At 47.6% G+C, this 16,315-nt stretch overlaps 1 protein-coding gene across 6 annotated transcripts in view; it reads right to left on the reverse strand.

Moving 5' to 3' along the window:
* The window catches only part of MSI2 (musashi RNA binding protein 2), a 429,353-nt gene that overhangs the window by 57,410 nt on the left and 355,628 nt on the right, over positions 1-16,315 (reverse strand). For all 6 annotated transcript variants that reach the window (XM_054460173.2, XM_054460172.2, XM_054460175.2 and 3 more), the window contains exon 9: positions 11,005-11,119. In XM_054460173.2, coding sequence (XP_054316148.1) covers positions 11,005-11,119 — 115 coding nt within the window. The remainder of the gene's footprint in view (positions 1-11,004; positions 11,120-16,315) is intronic.

A 16,315-nucleotide genomic window follows, 5' to 3' on the forward strand; every position in this document is an offset into this window, starting at 1 on the left:
GGGTCTGAGTCACCTCTCTCCCGTGGCCGGGGGCGCTGCTGTAAGCTGTTGCTAATTAACCCGTATTTAGGCAGCCACACCCCGCAAAGCCCATGTACTTTCCTGAACCTTCAGAGTAAATGCCATGCATCAGCACCAAACACAAGGCCTGCGCCTGGCTCTGACATTTGGAGAGCTTACCCTGCATGTACTTTACCTTAAAGCTATTGACAGTAGGAGATTAAAGTCCTTGTGATGCGTCCTCCCAAGGCAGTGGACAACAGAGCCAGCACCAGACAGAGCATGCGAACTCAGGACTCACAGTTTAGCGGCCAAACTCAGGGCTTACCCTTGGCCTCTGGAAAACGCTGGGCCTGATGAGCCATGGCCCACACTGCAGTTCTGACACTCCACGGAGGTGCCAGGATCTTTGGAGAATGGTGAGGGGCTGGGTGTGTTAAGATGCATACCACAAAGTGTAGCTCCAACTCAGGAGCCCCGTGCCGTGTGACTGGATGGGCATTTCACCACAAGCGTATTGTTTCTAGACCCCCGTCTCAGCAGACAAGCTAGGGGGTGAGTGGTTCACTGAAAGACACTTGTAGAAACTGCCACTGGGCTGGCCACTGGGCACACAAGAAACTCAGCTGGCAAGTCCAGGGGCTGGTGTGACCATCTCAGATCTGTCACTAACCCCCAGTGATGTGAGGTGTCATTCAGCTCTCAGGGAGTCATTGTGGCTGCTGAGGCCACTTCGTTCTTCAAGTCCCTGCCTGATTCAGGCTAAATGAAGGCTGTATGGGTCAGGCTTACTCTGCCTCCCTCCACTCAGTGTATATGTAACCTCAGCACATCCATGCTTTTAAGATGCCACCACGGCCACCCAACCACCGAGAACATGACTTTCGCTTTGACCTTGGAGGTGAATGTCTGTGGTCATTTTTTGGCTGCCCAGCCCCTGAGCCTCTCCCTGTGTGTAAGTCTTGGAGAGAGGCCCAACCCCCCATCACAGAAGCTGAGAAGGCCTCAGGGCTCTTCCTGGGATTGGAGGCTGGGAGGCAGGCCTGTGAACCTGGGCTCGACAGATGGAAGCCCTCCTTGGGATCTGCCTCTGGAGCTGGTAGGGCAGAGGAGGAGGGACTGGCTCCGAATTTATTCTGGTGTCAGTAGCAGAATCTGGCATCCAGTGTTGGCAACAGTGGCCCCCTGACCAGGTCATTCCTGAATTGTCCCCTTGGCTAGGGCTAGGGCTCTGACCACCCAGCTCTCTCCGTTCCTGCCTGTTTTCTGAGTCCTGTTCTCCAGCCATCCTGTCAATTCTCCAGCACTGCCCAAGCTCCTTCGAATAATCTCCTTTGCTGCTTACAGCAGCCAGGGTTGTTTCTGTTGCTTGTTATCAAAACACTGGCAAACAATTACTTTGATGGGTGGACTTATGACAGCCTCCAGGCTCTCCAGCAATTGAGGGCAACAGTGACACTTTCCAAGGGTGTCTGTCTCTGCCCTTCTACACAACCCCTTTAAAAACATCCCTACACACAGCTCTAGGGTCTTATCACCCACCTGCGCAGTGGCTTCTCACACATCACACTGACCACTTCCTGACCCTGCAAGTGAGGGCTAACGGAGAAGGATCACTTACTAAATTCCACTTTGCCTGCACTCGGCAACAGGAGTCAGAGTCTGCTTGTCATCCTGCTGCCTACTCAGAGCTTTTGTGCCTTGGAGATGGGCTCCACCGTCCCTCACTTCCTGGTGGATGTTGGTGTTGTAGCCTCTGCCTAGGATCAGTGGATCTGCCACCAGACCTAGAGCAGAAACTCACGGGTCTGAAGTCAGGAGACCTGGGTTCCAGTCCTGCCTCTGGCCCACAACCATGCCCTTGGGGGTTGTTATGATTTGATGTGTGTGTTTCCCCCAAATTTCTGTGTTGAAATCTTAACCCCCAAGGTGATGGCTTTAGGAGGTGGGGCCTTTGGGGTGTGATGAGGCCATGAGGTGGAGCCCTCACGAATGTGCCCTTAACAAAGAGGTCACAGAGAGACCCTCACCCCTTCCAACACGTGAGGACATGGTTAGAAGGGGCCATCTATGAGGAAGCAGGCCCTCACCAGACATGGAATCAGCCAGCACCTTGATCTTTACTTCCCAGCCTCCAGAACTGTGAGAAATAAATGTTTGCTGTTCATAAGCCACCTCGTCTATGGTAATCTGTGACAGCAACCCGACTTAAGATAGGAGTCTTCCTTTTTCTCTTGGAGCTTAAGTCTTGTCACCTGTAGAAAGCCTTGTGGGTCCCTTGCAACAGTGACGTGCCCAAATTCTCGAGTGAGACCAGCTGTGGCTCCTTTCCCTTGCTTCCCCTAGAACCTTCCCAAATTTGCAGTCACAGCTCACTCACTGAATGGAACTGTCTCTACCTCCACAGGGTCTTGCCACCCGCTCCTTCCTGTGTGCTTATTTCGCTTGGTGACTCATTGGCAGAAGCCTGCCCAAGCGAGGCAGAAGGACCCAGCAGCTCTGCACTGACTGCTCGCTAAGGAGCAGGAGCCCAGTGGAATGTTGAGCTCAGGAACCCGACGGAGAAAGAAGGAAGGAAGAACGGCAAAGGCCAGGGCTCAGATGCCTTAAATAGACACATGCATACTGGCGCCTTCCTTCATATTTATTTCGTGGCTGGGCAGCTCAGTTCTCCTCCAAATTAATCACCTGCTAGCAAATCAGATCTTGTACTAGATTTCTTATACCATGATTTCAACAATATTGATAAACGGATTATATGCAAACAGCCAAGTCTTGGCTGCCTAGGGGCTTTCCTGATGAAAAATGGCTCGTTTGCTTCTAACTTCAGAGCTGGGGGTCTTAAATATTTTAGTGTTAATCTGACAGCAAAAGCAGAAGCCCATGTGTCACCTTCCCTCAGGGAGGGTGGGAAGTGGCAGAACAGCCAGTTTCTCTCTGCACTTAGGTGACCAATACAATGCAATTATATCCGCTTTCTTCCTGGCTTTCCTACAAGGCTTCAACAAGAAAGAAGGAAAGCATGGTCAAGTTTATCCCAACTTTGGGTCTCACCCCACTCTTCCTGGACACATCAATACTATAGTCTCCCAAACCACAAAGATGAGAATTCGGCATCTGCCAGAGCAGGGGATCTTATCTCCACCCCCAATCGCCGAACATCCTCTAGGTCAGGCAGATGAAATCATAAATTTATAATACAACATTACTTCAATTTTCCTCTTCATTTACTGCTGTGCAGCCCGGCTCTGCTCGAATGGTTCACAGCCCCAGCCACACGGGGGAAATTGGCTGGCTGCATATCAATAGCACATTACAGCAGACCCGTGCAGACGCTCCATCAAGCCACATTACGGCGGGATGACCCAGCCACCACTTCCATTAGCAGCCTGGCCCCTCCCGCACTGGCCACTGCACAATTTATTTGCTCCAATACTCTGGACGCCTGATCAATCCCACAGTAATTATCTCTTGTCACTAAAGTCAAAAAAAATCAAGGCTTCTGCCAGGGTGACCACCTCTCTTGCAGATCGGCTTTCCATCGCAGAAGCAAAATATAGAAATCAACAATAGAATTTGGATTTGCCAGTGAGCTCATTTTGAGGCCCCATTTTGGGGATGCTGACAAAGTTGTCAAAACTGTGGTTCTGGTTCTAGGTCTTTGCTGCAACCCTAGAGATGTTTCCCTTCTAGACGGGTCCATGACTCATCCTCTCCTGGGCTCTGTTACTCAGCTACTCAGAGTCATGGAAAACGGCTCCCACCAGGCCCCAGACTTGAAAGAGACAAGAGACAGGGCTGTTTATCCAGGGAACTGCCAGAGTGTGACATATCTGCTGCGTGATGTTTAGAGCACTGCCTGGGGCACCACATCGGCTCCATGAGGTCTGCAAACAGACTAAACACCAAGTGCCAAGAGTCCTTCCTAGGCAAGGACGTGAAGGCTAAAGTCTACAAAGATGCTTTGCCCCCAGAATCACCCTGAGTTGCAGGGGCTCCTCCAGACCTGCGCTGTCCAATTTAAATTTAATTCAAATTATCTAAAATGAAAGCTCCAGTTCCTCATTCGCAAAAGCCACAACTCAAGGGCTCAGCAGCTACCGTGCACAAGCGGCTAGTGATATTGGCTAGTGCAGACAGGACCTTCCCTCCCTTGCAGGAAGTCCTATTGGACTGCACTGCTCTACAGGGACAACGAAGAGCTGAATTCTGAGTTTCCTCTGTCCACCAGGAAGCGGCTAAACAAAGGAACACTTCCTTGAGAATAATCTAAACAGATATTTTTGGGAAAGCCAGATCCCGGTCGAAATTGAGTCTAGATATGTGGTTTTAAGTTCCAGCCAATCTCCAATCTTTTGATCTGTTAGTGAACGCCAGCAGATTACAGCTTCCTAGTCCCTGTTCTCAATGATACTTTTCTTTTTTTGCCCGCATTTCAGGGGGCTTAATGTCAGGGAACACTGAGTCAGGACTTCACGGGGGGCTTCTCAGTACGACTGCACCTAAGAATGCTTTTGGCTAACGTGCTTTAGCTGATCATCAGCATCTCTTCGTTTCTGGGCCTGCTAGGGTGAAGCTTTTCTTTAAGGGCTCAGCAATGTGCTATTTCTCTAACACTCATATCAGCATGTTAAATAAACAGCATGTGCCCAACGAGGCCAAGAAAGTTAAAGGCAGTGGGATTATGTGGCAGAGAAGGCTCAGAGAAATAAAATATATCAACAATCATCATGTGTTTGCTTTTATTAAGTTCACCTTCATTAAGAAAAATGAAAGAGATTCTATCACACTGAGCTGGATAACTGTGGGCACCTCTTGGTGCCGCAAGGCAGTGCCACAAAATCTGAGGGGCTGCAAAAGACCATTTCTGCTTTTTGTTTGTTTGTTTTTGAGATGGAATCTTGCACTGTCACCCAGGCTGGAGTGCAGTGGCATGATCTTGGCTCACTGTAACCTCGGCCTCCCGGGCTCAAGTGATTCTTCTGCCTCAGCCTCCCGAGTAGCTAGGACTACAGGCATGCGCCACCATGCCCGGCTAATTTTTGTATTTTTAGTACAGATGGAGTTTCACTATGTTGGCCAGGCTAGTCTCTAACTCCTGACCTCAGGTGATCTGCCCGCCTCGGCCTCCTGGGATTATAGGCATGAGCCACTGTGCTGGCCTGCAAAAGACCTTTCCTAAGAGTCTTAGGTGACTCTGGTTTTGTCCGGCTCAAAGGTGGGAGACCTGGCCTAAGGATAACCCCTCCTCTTCTCTTCTACATTCCTTCTAAGGAATTCCCATTGGGTCGATTATTCTGTGATTCTGTCAAACGCTGTAAAAGCTAAAAGCAAAACAGGTGTAGGTTTTCCCCAAGGACGTCTGCAGCCATATCAACAGAGATCAACACAGAATAACTGTGCAACTATACGCTTATCAGCCTCCCTCTGATGAGACCATCCAGAGTATGGAGAAAATCTTAAATGATATTTAAAAATTAGTTCCACAGTGTCCAAGTCATTTACAGACCAGTGTGCTGGTTGTCTCAGACTCCTCACTAGAATGTCAGCTCCCTGAAATCAGAGACTTAGTTTTCTGCTGCATTTTCAGCATCTAGAACAGTGCCTGGCACTTAGTAGGTACTCATTTAATAAATATTTGTTGAATGAATGAATTTTAATGTTTTAATGGTTTATAGTCTCGCTTCTAAAAAAATCCCCAGAAGTGCTATTTATTTTTCCACTCTTTCAATAATAAAAGTTTAAATCATGGAAAGCTCATCTAATTTCATTGGTTAGTTAACTTTAAGAAAATGTTTTTCTGCATGAGTCAAGTTCATCAGCCAGATTGCTGTTGGTGAGGATGGTAGTGCTTCCAGGACTAATATGCAGGCATAGTGCACGGTGGAGATGATGACCCATGTAAGGGATGGGATCATGTCAGGCCATCCTATCAAAAGATTCGACTCTGCCTGATGCCACACTACCACTTTCGAGGGAAGAAGCAAGAAGAAAGAGAAACAGTCTTTGATGACAGAGTCAAGGGCTTCCATCATAGCACAGCAAATGGCAGTCTCCTCGCTTAGAGAGTCCATAGACCCAGAGGGCCAAGCTGCGCCAATGGGCAAAACAGAGGGCAGCCCAGGGAATTCCCAGTGGGTGCATTACAGAGGGCTCAGGAGGAGGCTCTCTGCTGGCTGGGGAGGTCTGTATCTCCTCAGATACAGCTTGACACTGTATCCGATTCATCCCTTCTGCCTGGACCTCTGGCTGAGCTGGTTCCTGGCTGGAGGACACATTTTGGGACATCTTAGGAGACCCTGCTCAGTGCATATGGATGGCCTCACCACAGTCACTGGGAAATTCAGGAGGGCCCAGGGCTGATGAGGCCTAGAATCCAGCACACAGATCTTTGTCAGAAGGTGGCTACTCAAGAATAATCCAAACTCCTTGGGCTGGGAGTCCACAAGGAGAAAGAGGCTGCAGTTGCCACAGCACAGGTCACATCCGTTGAGTCTAGCTAGGTTCTCAGCCTTGGGTGGTAAGGAAGTCCAAGTGGTAGCGCTTCCTAGTGCCTTGTTAATAACAACTCCCAGCTTGAGTACATACTACGACACCTTGTTGATTTGAAGACACACATCTTTTCCACACTTTAACTTCTCTGAAAGTGGGATATATCTTGCAGCCAATGTGATAAGAAAGCATTGTGCGGTTTAATTAATAGCATATTTTTTCTTTCTGAACAGTACATGAACATATATCTTACTAGCCATGGCATCTCAGATTAGACTAAATACAGCATTTACCAGGCAAGATACAGTTTCATTTATCCCTGAACAACCCCAGGAAGTAAGATTATTACCCCATGGGTAGGATAAATGAAGAATAGAGAGGCTAAGCCACTTGCACCAAATCACACAGCTGATAGAGTGAAGAGTCCAGGTCTGCTGATTCCGAAGTCCCAAGCTCTTGCCTCTGGACCACATGGCCTCCCTTGGTAGAGCCCTGCTCTGGCTAGGGCTGACCCCATCCATTCCATCCAAAGGGTTCTCTACTTGGTTAGAAGAAGACTAGTGCCTCTGTGACCTGGGGTTGGGCTGGATAGGGTCTGGGGTTAGGCACAACCACAGCTACAGCAGGCAAAAGGCAAAGGCCTTCAGCAGCAGGGTGGGGCTGTGGAGGTTATAACTCAAGAACAATAGGCTCTGAACTGCAACAATAGCTTTACCTAACAGCCCCTTCTTTACTGTGGCTTGGGGAAGTCATAACTTGAGCTGTGAGTAGACGAGGGAAGAGCTGGGCAGATGAGTAAGCTCCTGGCAGGCATCACATATCCATTCCACAGCGTGCAGGTGCTGTTCAGATGCTGTCCAGATAAGCACAGGGACCACTGCTGTCTCCTACCACCTCAGTAGGTGCTCTCAGGAAGGGGCCACTCGGGTCTGCCCACGAGCTGCAGGCAAAGCCAACCCTGGAGCCCCTGGGCCTGCCTCTCCCCATCTTCCCACACACACGTGGCCAGGCTCGTTGGCTCTCAAGGTCCCACAGTAGGGTCCTCGTGTTCCAAGCCTGTTTATTCTGAATGGAAGGCCCCTGCCTTACCCATCCTTCTCATTTCTGCTGAAACGCCACTTCCCTGATTCCTAAGACTGGCTTCCACTCCTCATGACGTGCTCTCCAACCACCCCCAGACTCTATGATGATCATCAGCCATCTGTGCAATTCATGTTAGGCATCGGGCTCTCTGTATAGACCACAAGCTCGCTGACGGCAGGAAGCACATCTGCTTGTGAAGCACTGTGTCCCAAGGCTACCTAGGGCTGGTCACGCAGCAGGTGCTCTTGACCCATGCCTCCTGCCCCGCCTCCCCACCTGGGCTCCCATGATGAAACATTAGGTGCCCTTCTGTTCAGGGATCCCTGCTTGGGTGATTACGGAGATGTGGGCCTGAGCCTTTGCTCGGAGTCTGGGAGGCTGAGCACTCTTTGCTCTTTGTCAACTGACAGGAGCTGAGCTGGCTCCGCTTCACACCTCTTCTTCTCCCAGATGAAAACCAGTTCCTTCTTTCCAGCATGCAGAGGGTACCAAGTTAGACTCAGAAAGGTGGGAAATTTCCTGAAGTTGGATCCTGAAGGTCTTCCATTTTATGCTGTAGGGCCTTTATGCTCATTTTAAATTCAAGACTCTAAAACCCAGTAGGTGGTAATAGGCTCAACTCTTTCTTATTTAATTTTTATTTTGCTTTTATTTATTTATTTTTTTAAGAGACAGGGTCGCTGGGCGCGGTGGCTCACGCCTGTAAATCCCAGCACTTTGGGAGGCTGAGGCGGGCAGATCACAAGGTCAAGAGATCAAGACCATCCTGGCCAACATGGTGAAACCCCGTCTCTACTAAAAATACAAAAATTAGCTGGGTGTGGTGGCGCGTGCCTGTAATCCCAGCTACTTGGGAGGCTGAGGCAGGAGAATTGCTTGAACCCAGGAGGCGGAGGTTGCAGTGAGCTGAGATAGCGCCACGGCACTCCAGCCTGGCAACAGAGCGAGACTCCATCTCAAACAAAAAAAAAAAAAAAAGAGAGAGAGAGAGAGACAGGGTCTTACCATGTTGCTCAGGCTGGTCTTGAACTCCTGGGCTCAGGCAATCCTCCTGCCTCGGCTTCCCAAAGTGCTAGGATTATGGGCGTGAGCCACCGGCCTGGCCCCCAACTCTTTCTTATTTTATGTTTTTTCAGAAACAGGTCTTGCTATGCTCTATGCTGCCCCGGCTGTGGTGCAGTGGGTACTCACAGGCACGACCCCACTCTGATCAGCACAGAGTTTTGTGCTGCTTCATTTCCAACCTGGTCCTGTTCACCCTCCTTAGGCAACCTGATGTTCCTCCACTCCCAGGAAGTCACCATATTGATGCCAAATTTAGTGGGGACACCAAATCTGCACAGCCCAGAGTTCCCGGTCTCAAGCTTTCCTCCCGCATCAGCCTCCTGGGTAGCTGAGGCCATAGGTGCACGCCACCACACCCTGCTAATGTTTATTATTATTATTATTATTTTGAGACAGAGTCTCACTCTGTCGCCCAGGCTGGAGTGCAGTGGCACAATCTTGCCTCACAACCACCTCTGCCTCCTGGGTTCAAGCGATTCTCCTGCTTCAGCCTCCTGAGTAGCTGCGATTATGGGCACGTGCTGCAGTGCCCAGCTGATTTCTGTATTTTTAGTAGAGACAGGGTTTCACCATGTTGCCCGCACTGGTCTTGAACTCCTGACCTCAGGTGATCCACCTGCCTTGGCCTCCCAAAGTGCTGGGATTACATGCGTGAGCCACCATGCCCAGCCTAATGTTTATTATTTTTTGTAGAGAGGGGGTCTCGCTATGTTGCCCAGGCTGGCTCATAAACTCCTGGCCTCAAGCGATCCTCATGCTTCAGCCTCCCGATTACAGGCGAGCACCACTGCACTCAGCTCAACTCTCCTTCTTTCAGGTTTGATTTCACCATTTAAAACTACCAGCTTAGAGTTTCTTTTGATATAAAACATAAAGACCTAATAAAAATTATTTTTTAAAGGAGGAGCTAAGTAATTACCTTGTAGGCAACCAGGAAATAATTATCACTGATTTTTAAAATCACACTCTTAAATATAGATATATTTAGTTTAGACTCTACCTTTTTCTATCAACTGGTGCATTCCCATATACCATACTGTTTTAGTTACTGTAGCTTTGTGTTACATTCTCACTGTTGGTCTTTTCTCATTCCTCTTTTTAAAAACATTTTTTCATTTATTCTCACTTGTTTCTTCTTCCAGGGATAAGTTTTAGAAACATCTGGCCAATTTTAAAAAATTACAATAGGATTTCTCTTTGAAACTGTGTTAAGCCTAAAAAATTCATTTGAGGAGAATTAACAGCATGGCCATTTTTAATATTCTCCTGGCATCTTTTTCTATTTCATAAAGTTCCTCAAAATAGTTTTACCTGCCTTTGTTATTTCCTCAGACAAGTAGATACAATTCTTTGTCAGACCACAAAAAGTTTTATAAATTTAAAATTAAGCCAGAAGTGATTTAAACAGCAGCAAATCTGAAAATATAGAAAGGGCTTATCAAACAATATAGAAGTGGGACTCTTAGCCAAACCAAATGAAAACCCATTAACACTAGACAGCTCATGTGCCTGAATGGAATTTTACCATTAACTACCATTTATCCCATTTAATTAGTATTTTCCTGACACACAATAACTTGCACTAAAATACCGTTCTCTCGCCTTTAAATTTCTAATTATTGTTGCGACCTACACCATTACGCATCTCCGCTGCTTTCTCCATCTTTCATGCCATTTAAGCGGTAAGATTTTCAATTATCTACGCAGGATGGACAGAGATACCTTTAAGGAAAGCGGCAAAATATGCAACTCAATTTCTCTAAAAGCCAGGAGAAATCATTTTTAGTCAGAACAAACACACTTTGTCTTTCATCATTTTTTTTTTTTTTGGCAAATAAAGAGTAAAACAGGCTATTTAAAACATCCATTTAAATGCAAATTTTGATATCCCAAGAGAAAAATGTTAATCATTTAAATAGACAGGATTATCGCCCACCCTTACCACTTCCCTCCTCTCCCAAGTTTTAGAAAATGTAGCCTTAGCCCACACAAGTCAAGTCAGCCAGGAGTCCTTACATCTTAAGAACTCCCACTCAGATGAGAGGGCTGAGGGAGATAGAGGGGGACTTTTCCTTCTTTTGAGGAAGGAGATGGAAAAGAGGGAAAATGTCTAACATATCCTATAATAAGCCAGGCATGGGGCAAGATTATAAATACAAACACAAATGCACACACACACAAACACACACACACACACTTAATCATCACAACCGTCTTGGGGAATTATCATCCTCATCTACAGACAAGGAAACTGAGGCTTAGAAAGGTAAAGCAGTTTGCCCCACTGGTAGGTGACCCAATTGGGAGTAGAGGCCTCCATAGCCCTCCCAGTCCATGGTGACCTGCGGTCCTGTCCAGACTCACCCAGCATCCCCATGCCAAGCATGAATGCGTCCATGGTGTAAGGCAGTCCCCGGGCCCGGCCTCTTGTCCCAGGTGGGAACATGACTTCTTTCGGCTGAGCTTTCTTACATTCTACCTGTTAAACAGAAAGGCGAACAAATGAGATGCAAATGAATTCCACGTAAATGTCAAATGCAGAACCTATCTGGTTACGAGCTAAGTTATTTTTAGCCTTGCTCCTTACCCACTGTAAAAATAGCCGTGCCGAATAAATGGCCTGCAAAATAAATACTTAAGAAAACACGCCACTTGTGCAAATCCTGCTTCGGAAAAACCTACAAGGATGAAACTGGGTTCTGGAGGGGCGGCAAGGACGTAAGCTGAAGATATACACACAGATTGAAGCTCAGGCTGATGCTCGTGAAGAAAGCATGACAGATAAGGAGGCAGACAACGGCTGTTGGATGTGTCTGTGAATAATAACAACAATAGCAATAATAATAATCCCTCAGGATTTTTCAGCCCTTTACACGTTTACAAATGCCCCTGACATTCCCTCAGGCCAGTGACTCTTCACGCCAGGCCATCTGATTCAAACTCTTTTTAAACAGACAGACCACTTAGCCTTAGCTCCAGTTCACAGATGAGAAAACAGAGCATCAGAAGTTTTGTGTTGGCCAGGCGTGGGGGATCATGTTTGTAATCCCAGCACTGTGGGAGGTGGAGGCAGGTGAATCAGCTTGGGCCCAGGAGTTTGAGATCAGCCTGGGCAACATGGTGAAACCCTGTCTGCACTAAAAAAATACAAAAAACTAGGCAGGTGTGGTGGCACACACCTGTAGTCCCAGCTACCTGGGAGGCTAAGGTAGGGGGATCACCTGAGTCTGGGAGGTCAAGGCTGCAGTAAGCCATGATCACGCCACTGCACTCCAGCCTGGGTGACACAGCGAGAACCTGTCTTTAAAAAAAAAAAAAAAAAAAAATTCTTGTGCAACATGCTGAAAGCCCTCCCCAACAGGTTCAGGCCTACAAACCAGATCTTTAGAATTTCTAGGTCAGCAGTGCCACATTTCCACAAAACCAACACCACCACCACACTCCTGAGGGAAGTAATAAGATTAAATACTGATTCTGTTCATCTGGATTACTACTTTCTCATTTGCAGCTACATTTTCAAGTGGTTGCTAATCTCCCCTTTCTGTTTCCCTTCTGACTCTAAAATTTCTTCATGCTAATCTGCTCGTACACCCAGAGGTCACTTATTTAATAACCTTAACTATGCGAAATACAAACCTCAGGGAATAAGACAACTGTGGCCCTCGGAAGCTCCTTCACTGTTTTACCAGAGCGCCTTAGACTTGTGCTTATTAGCACTTATTTGCTTTTTGTTTACAGAGAAATTTAACAAGCATTGTTAGCCAGTAATCAATCCCACTGCTGATGAAGATGGGGTGTTGCAGGGTAAGGCACGGATGCTTTTAATAGCCAAAAGAAACAGCATGACCACCTGATAGTGACGGAGAAAAGACAAGAATCAGGTATCTTATTTAAAGAGCAGTCTGGGCCATATGGTATAGGAGCAAAAGCTCTACATAGTTCAACAGCTGCTGAGGTATCACTCTAACACAGAAAATTACTATTGTTCACAGGTGTGCCTGAGATAGCAAGAAAAAGTTAAACTGTGTGCAATATACATTGTTTAAATAGAGATCTCTAGGCCAGACGCAGTGGCTCACACCTGTAATCCCAACACTTTGGGAGGCTAAGGCAGGCAGATTGCTTGAGCCCAAGAGTTCGAGACCAGCCTGGCTATCGTGGCAAAACCCCGTCTCTACTAAAAATACAAAAAATTAGCCGGGCGTAGTGGCACGCTCCCGTAATCCCAGCTACTTGGGAGGCTGAGGCAGAAGAATCGCTTGAACCCGGGAGGTGGAGGTTGTAGTGAGCTGAGATCGCACCACTGTACCCCAGCCTGGGTGACAGAGTGAGATTCTATCTCAAAAAAAAAAAAAAAGAAAAGAAAAAAGGGACCTCTATTGGTTATCCATTTTGGATATACTCTCATCCCAAATACTTCAATCAAAAAACATTTTAGTGCTCAAGGTTAGGGGGATGCTATAATTACCCAAGATATAAGTCCCCTTTCTTCAAAGACACCAGACAACAGGTATTAACTCCTGCTCTTTCAAGAATAACCACAAATGCCTTAAAAAGTGGACAAAATGGTTCAACATTCATGACTAATATGCTTAATACAAAGAGTTCTATAGATTAAAAGAGATGAGCATCCCAAAAGAGACATGGGTAAAAGACATGAGTAGACAATTCACAGACGGCTAATAAAGAACACATTCCCCAAGATGAAGCATATTTTTTGCCCGCAGATTGACAGTGATGAAAGCATTGTTTGATGTAAGGGTTTCTGAGGGTACGTGTGGAGGGGTGGAAACTGGTACGCATTTTTCTGGAGGGCAACCTGACACTACATCAAAAGCCATAAATTTATACATACACCTAGTAATCTTACCTCTAGGAATTTGCCCTACCGGAATTAGAATTTTTTTTTTAATAAAAGGAAATACCTGGAATATAGAAGAACAGGGAATTAGCTGAGTTTGGTTTATCCACACTGATTGAATGCTATGCAGCTATGAAAAAGTGTGTTGATAATAATTATGCACAGGTACTGGGAAACCCCTCAGTCCCAGGCAAACCAGGATGATGGGTTACTTTAACTGCAAGTGGGAAAACAGCAAATGTCACCGACTTTCTGAAAAATAAACAAGTGCATATATCATATAGGGAAAAATACTGAAAACACATACTAAAGTTGTCTTAGAATCACTCTGTTCTTAAATTTTTAATCGGGCATTTTGCTAGTTATTTTCTAAGCTTTCTGCTAAGCAACAGGGAGCAGGTTTTTGTAAGATAATGCAATAGACTGTCACTGATAGGGCTATTAGAATATTGTCATTGCAGGTAGGGGGAAAAGGTGATTGAAAACAACAGACTCATCCAAATTGGCTCTTTTAGGTTTCTCTCCTAAGCCCAGGGTGAAAACTGGCTTCAGGACTTCAGAGGAGCAGGCTGAGAAATCTCATTTGCATGAACCCGCCCCAAGCCTAGGAAGATGGGCGTGTCTTGCACAGGCAGACAGATAATTACCCAAAGCCAACACCAGCAAGGGGAATAATACCGCTAACCAGCTCACTTCCTAATAGCCCTATCGGTGACAATCTACTGCATTGTCTTATGAAAACCTGCTGCCTGTTCCTAGGCAACCTGATCAACGGAAATCTCAGGTTTATATAATTTTCATTTAGGGAACATAAAGGTTAACTGACTGTAATGGGAGTGTTTTAAACAAACCCACCTACTCTTCGTCTCACTGAACAGGGCTGACAGCTCTGTTTAATTCTGCTCTGTCTTTGCTGCTGGTAGTTTGGGCAGCAATGACTGTCTGAGTGTCAACCACCTGCTGGGTCAACGCTGAGTGTTCCCAAGGCCAGGGGCCATGGCACATACACTCTCCAGGGGACCCCGGCCTGTCCTGGGCATCTGAATGACAGGGGAAGGCAGCAGGTAACAGTTAACAGCAGGGAACCTGGCCTGCCTGCCCTGAAGGCCTCTTGAAAGACTTCTCAGGACCAGGAAGCCTGTCCAGTCCCCTCCACCCCCGAGACTCAGCCACTTAATTCAATGACTCGGATGCGGAGGAACTCAACACGCCAGGCAAGTGCTGGGCTTTGGGGACCCAAAGATAAATAAGGAAAGCCTTTACCTCTCTGAGAGCTCTCAATTGTATTGAAAAAGAAGAGGCTCTGACTGTCTTGTTCTAAGATGAATGCAAGTACTCACATATCAACCTGCCCCTCGCTGCTTCTGCACTTGTTAGCCTCTCGAGCCTCTTGAGTTAGCCCACATCGGGTCACCTTCCCCTGCTGTCCTCCCCCAGGCGCTGCATAAGCCAGAGAGCTTGGCATGAACAACCCGGGTTACAGTCAGAACCCAAAAAGGGTAAAAAGTGGTCTATCTTTTCGGTTCTAGTCATGTACTCAGGCTATCTCGTCACACGCTCTGTTCCAGGTATCTACTGCTGAGCAACAAACTGCCCCCAAACTTAATGGCTTTGAGCAACAATTTAATCATCCTTCCTCAGGGTTCTGTGGGGTGACGAGCTCAGCTGGGCTCTTGCTGGTGGTCTCACGGCACTGTGGTCAGGTGGTGACTGGGGCTGAAGCCAGAGGAGGCCTCAACGAGGCTGGAGGCCCAAGATGGCTCCTCGCTCACATGGAGGGCAGCCACACTGGTTTGGCTGGGCCTGCTGACGGGGCGTCCACCACGGTTTCTCCATGGTGCCTGGTCTTGTCACAATATGGCGGCTAAGTCCCAAGAGGAAGTGTCCCAAGCACAAGCATTCCAACAGACTCAGGCAGAGGCTGCAAGGCTTCTTCTAACCTAGCCTTGGGACTCACAGTGTTCCCTCCAACACATTCTACTGGTGACACTGGGCCAGCCTAGAGTCCGTGTGGGAGGGGGCTCTAGGGATAATTTTTGGAGACCAACAACCACATGAGGTCGGTGAAGGGCAGTGAGCTGACAGGGCAGCAGGAGGGACTCCTCACACTCTGGCTCTTGGCTGGCTGGGTCCTTGGAGCAGTGGGCACCTAGGGCTGCTCTCACCACAGGGCAGAGGGCAGGGCACGGGGGCTCCCTTCCCACTGCAGCCCCACACAGGCCTGCCTGGCTCCCTATGGTCCTCTAAAACAAAACAAACGTGGTGCTCATGGGGACCAGGCCTCTTGCTGCGGGTATTTTGGCCCCACCTCCTAAGACTTCCCCTTGAGGAAGGCCCCCCTCCCAGTCTCAGTCCTTGAGTCTCCTGCACCAACGGCTTCTCACAATGGCTGCTGCTGCTACTGTTTCAAATAGCAACTGACCAGAGCAGTCTATTCAAGGGGCAAGAAATGCAGTGAGATGTTCCATCTGACTGAGCACCTGTAAGAAGCCTCAGAGGCCACTGATGACCAAATGCTCACACCAGAAAGACCAGGTCTCTGTCTTCAAGGTGCACAGCTGGCAATGCCACAAAACACTACCAATACCAGGGATGTGCCAACACCCCCCACCCCAACAAAATTGATGGGATTTGTTTTGAAATTTTCTTCTCCCAATATGCTGCTTTGTTCGACAAACTGGCCTTAGAAGAGAGGGTGTGGCTTCCTCATAGTCCCCGTGGTAATGGGTTCAGAATAATGACCTAGCCCCTGGACGCCTAGGGCAGCAACATGTTCCTTTAGAGAACAAAACGAAGGCCTGATGGGAGTGTGGC

This window comes from Pongo pygmaeus, chromosome 19, assembly GCF_028885625.2.
Source record: "Pongo pygmaeus isolate AG05252 chromosome 19, NHGRI_mPonPyg2-v2.0_pri, whole genome shotgun sequence".
NCBI classification, from domain to species: domain Eukaryota; kingdom Metazoa; phylum Chordata; class Mammalia; order Primates; family Hominidae; genus Pongo; species Pongo pygmaeus.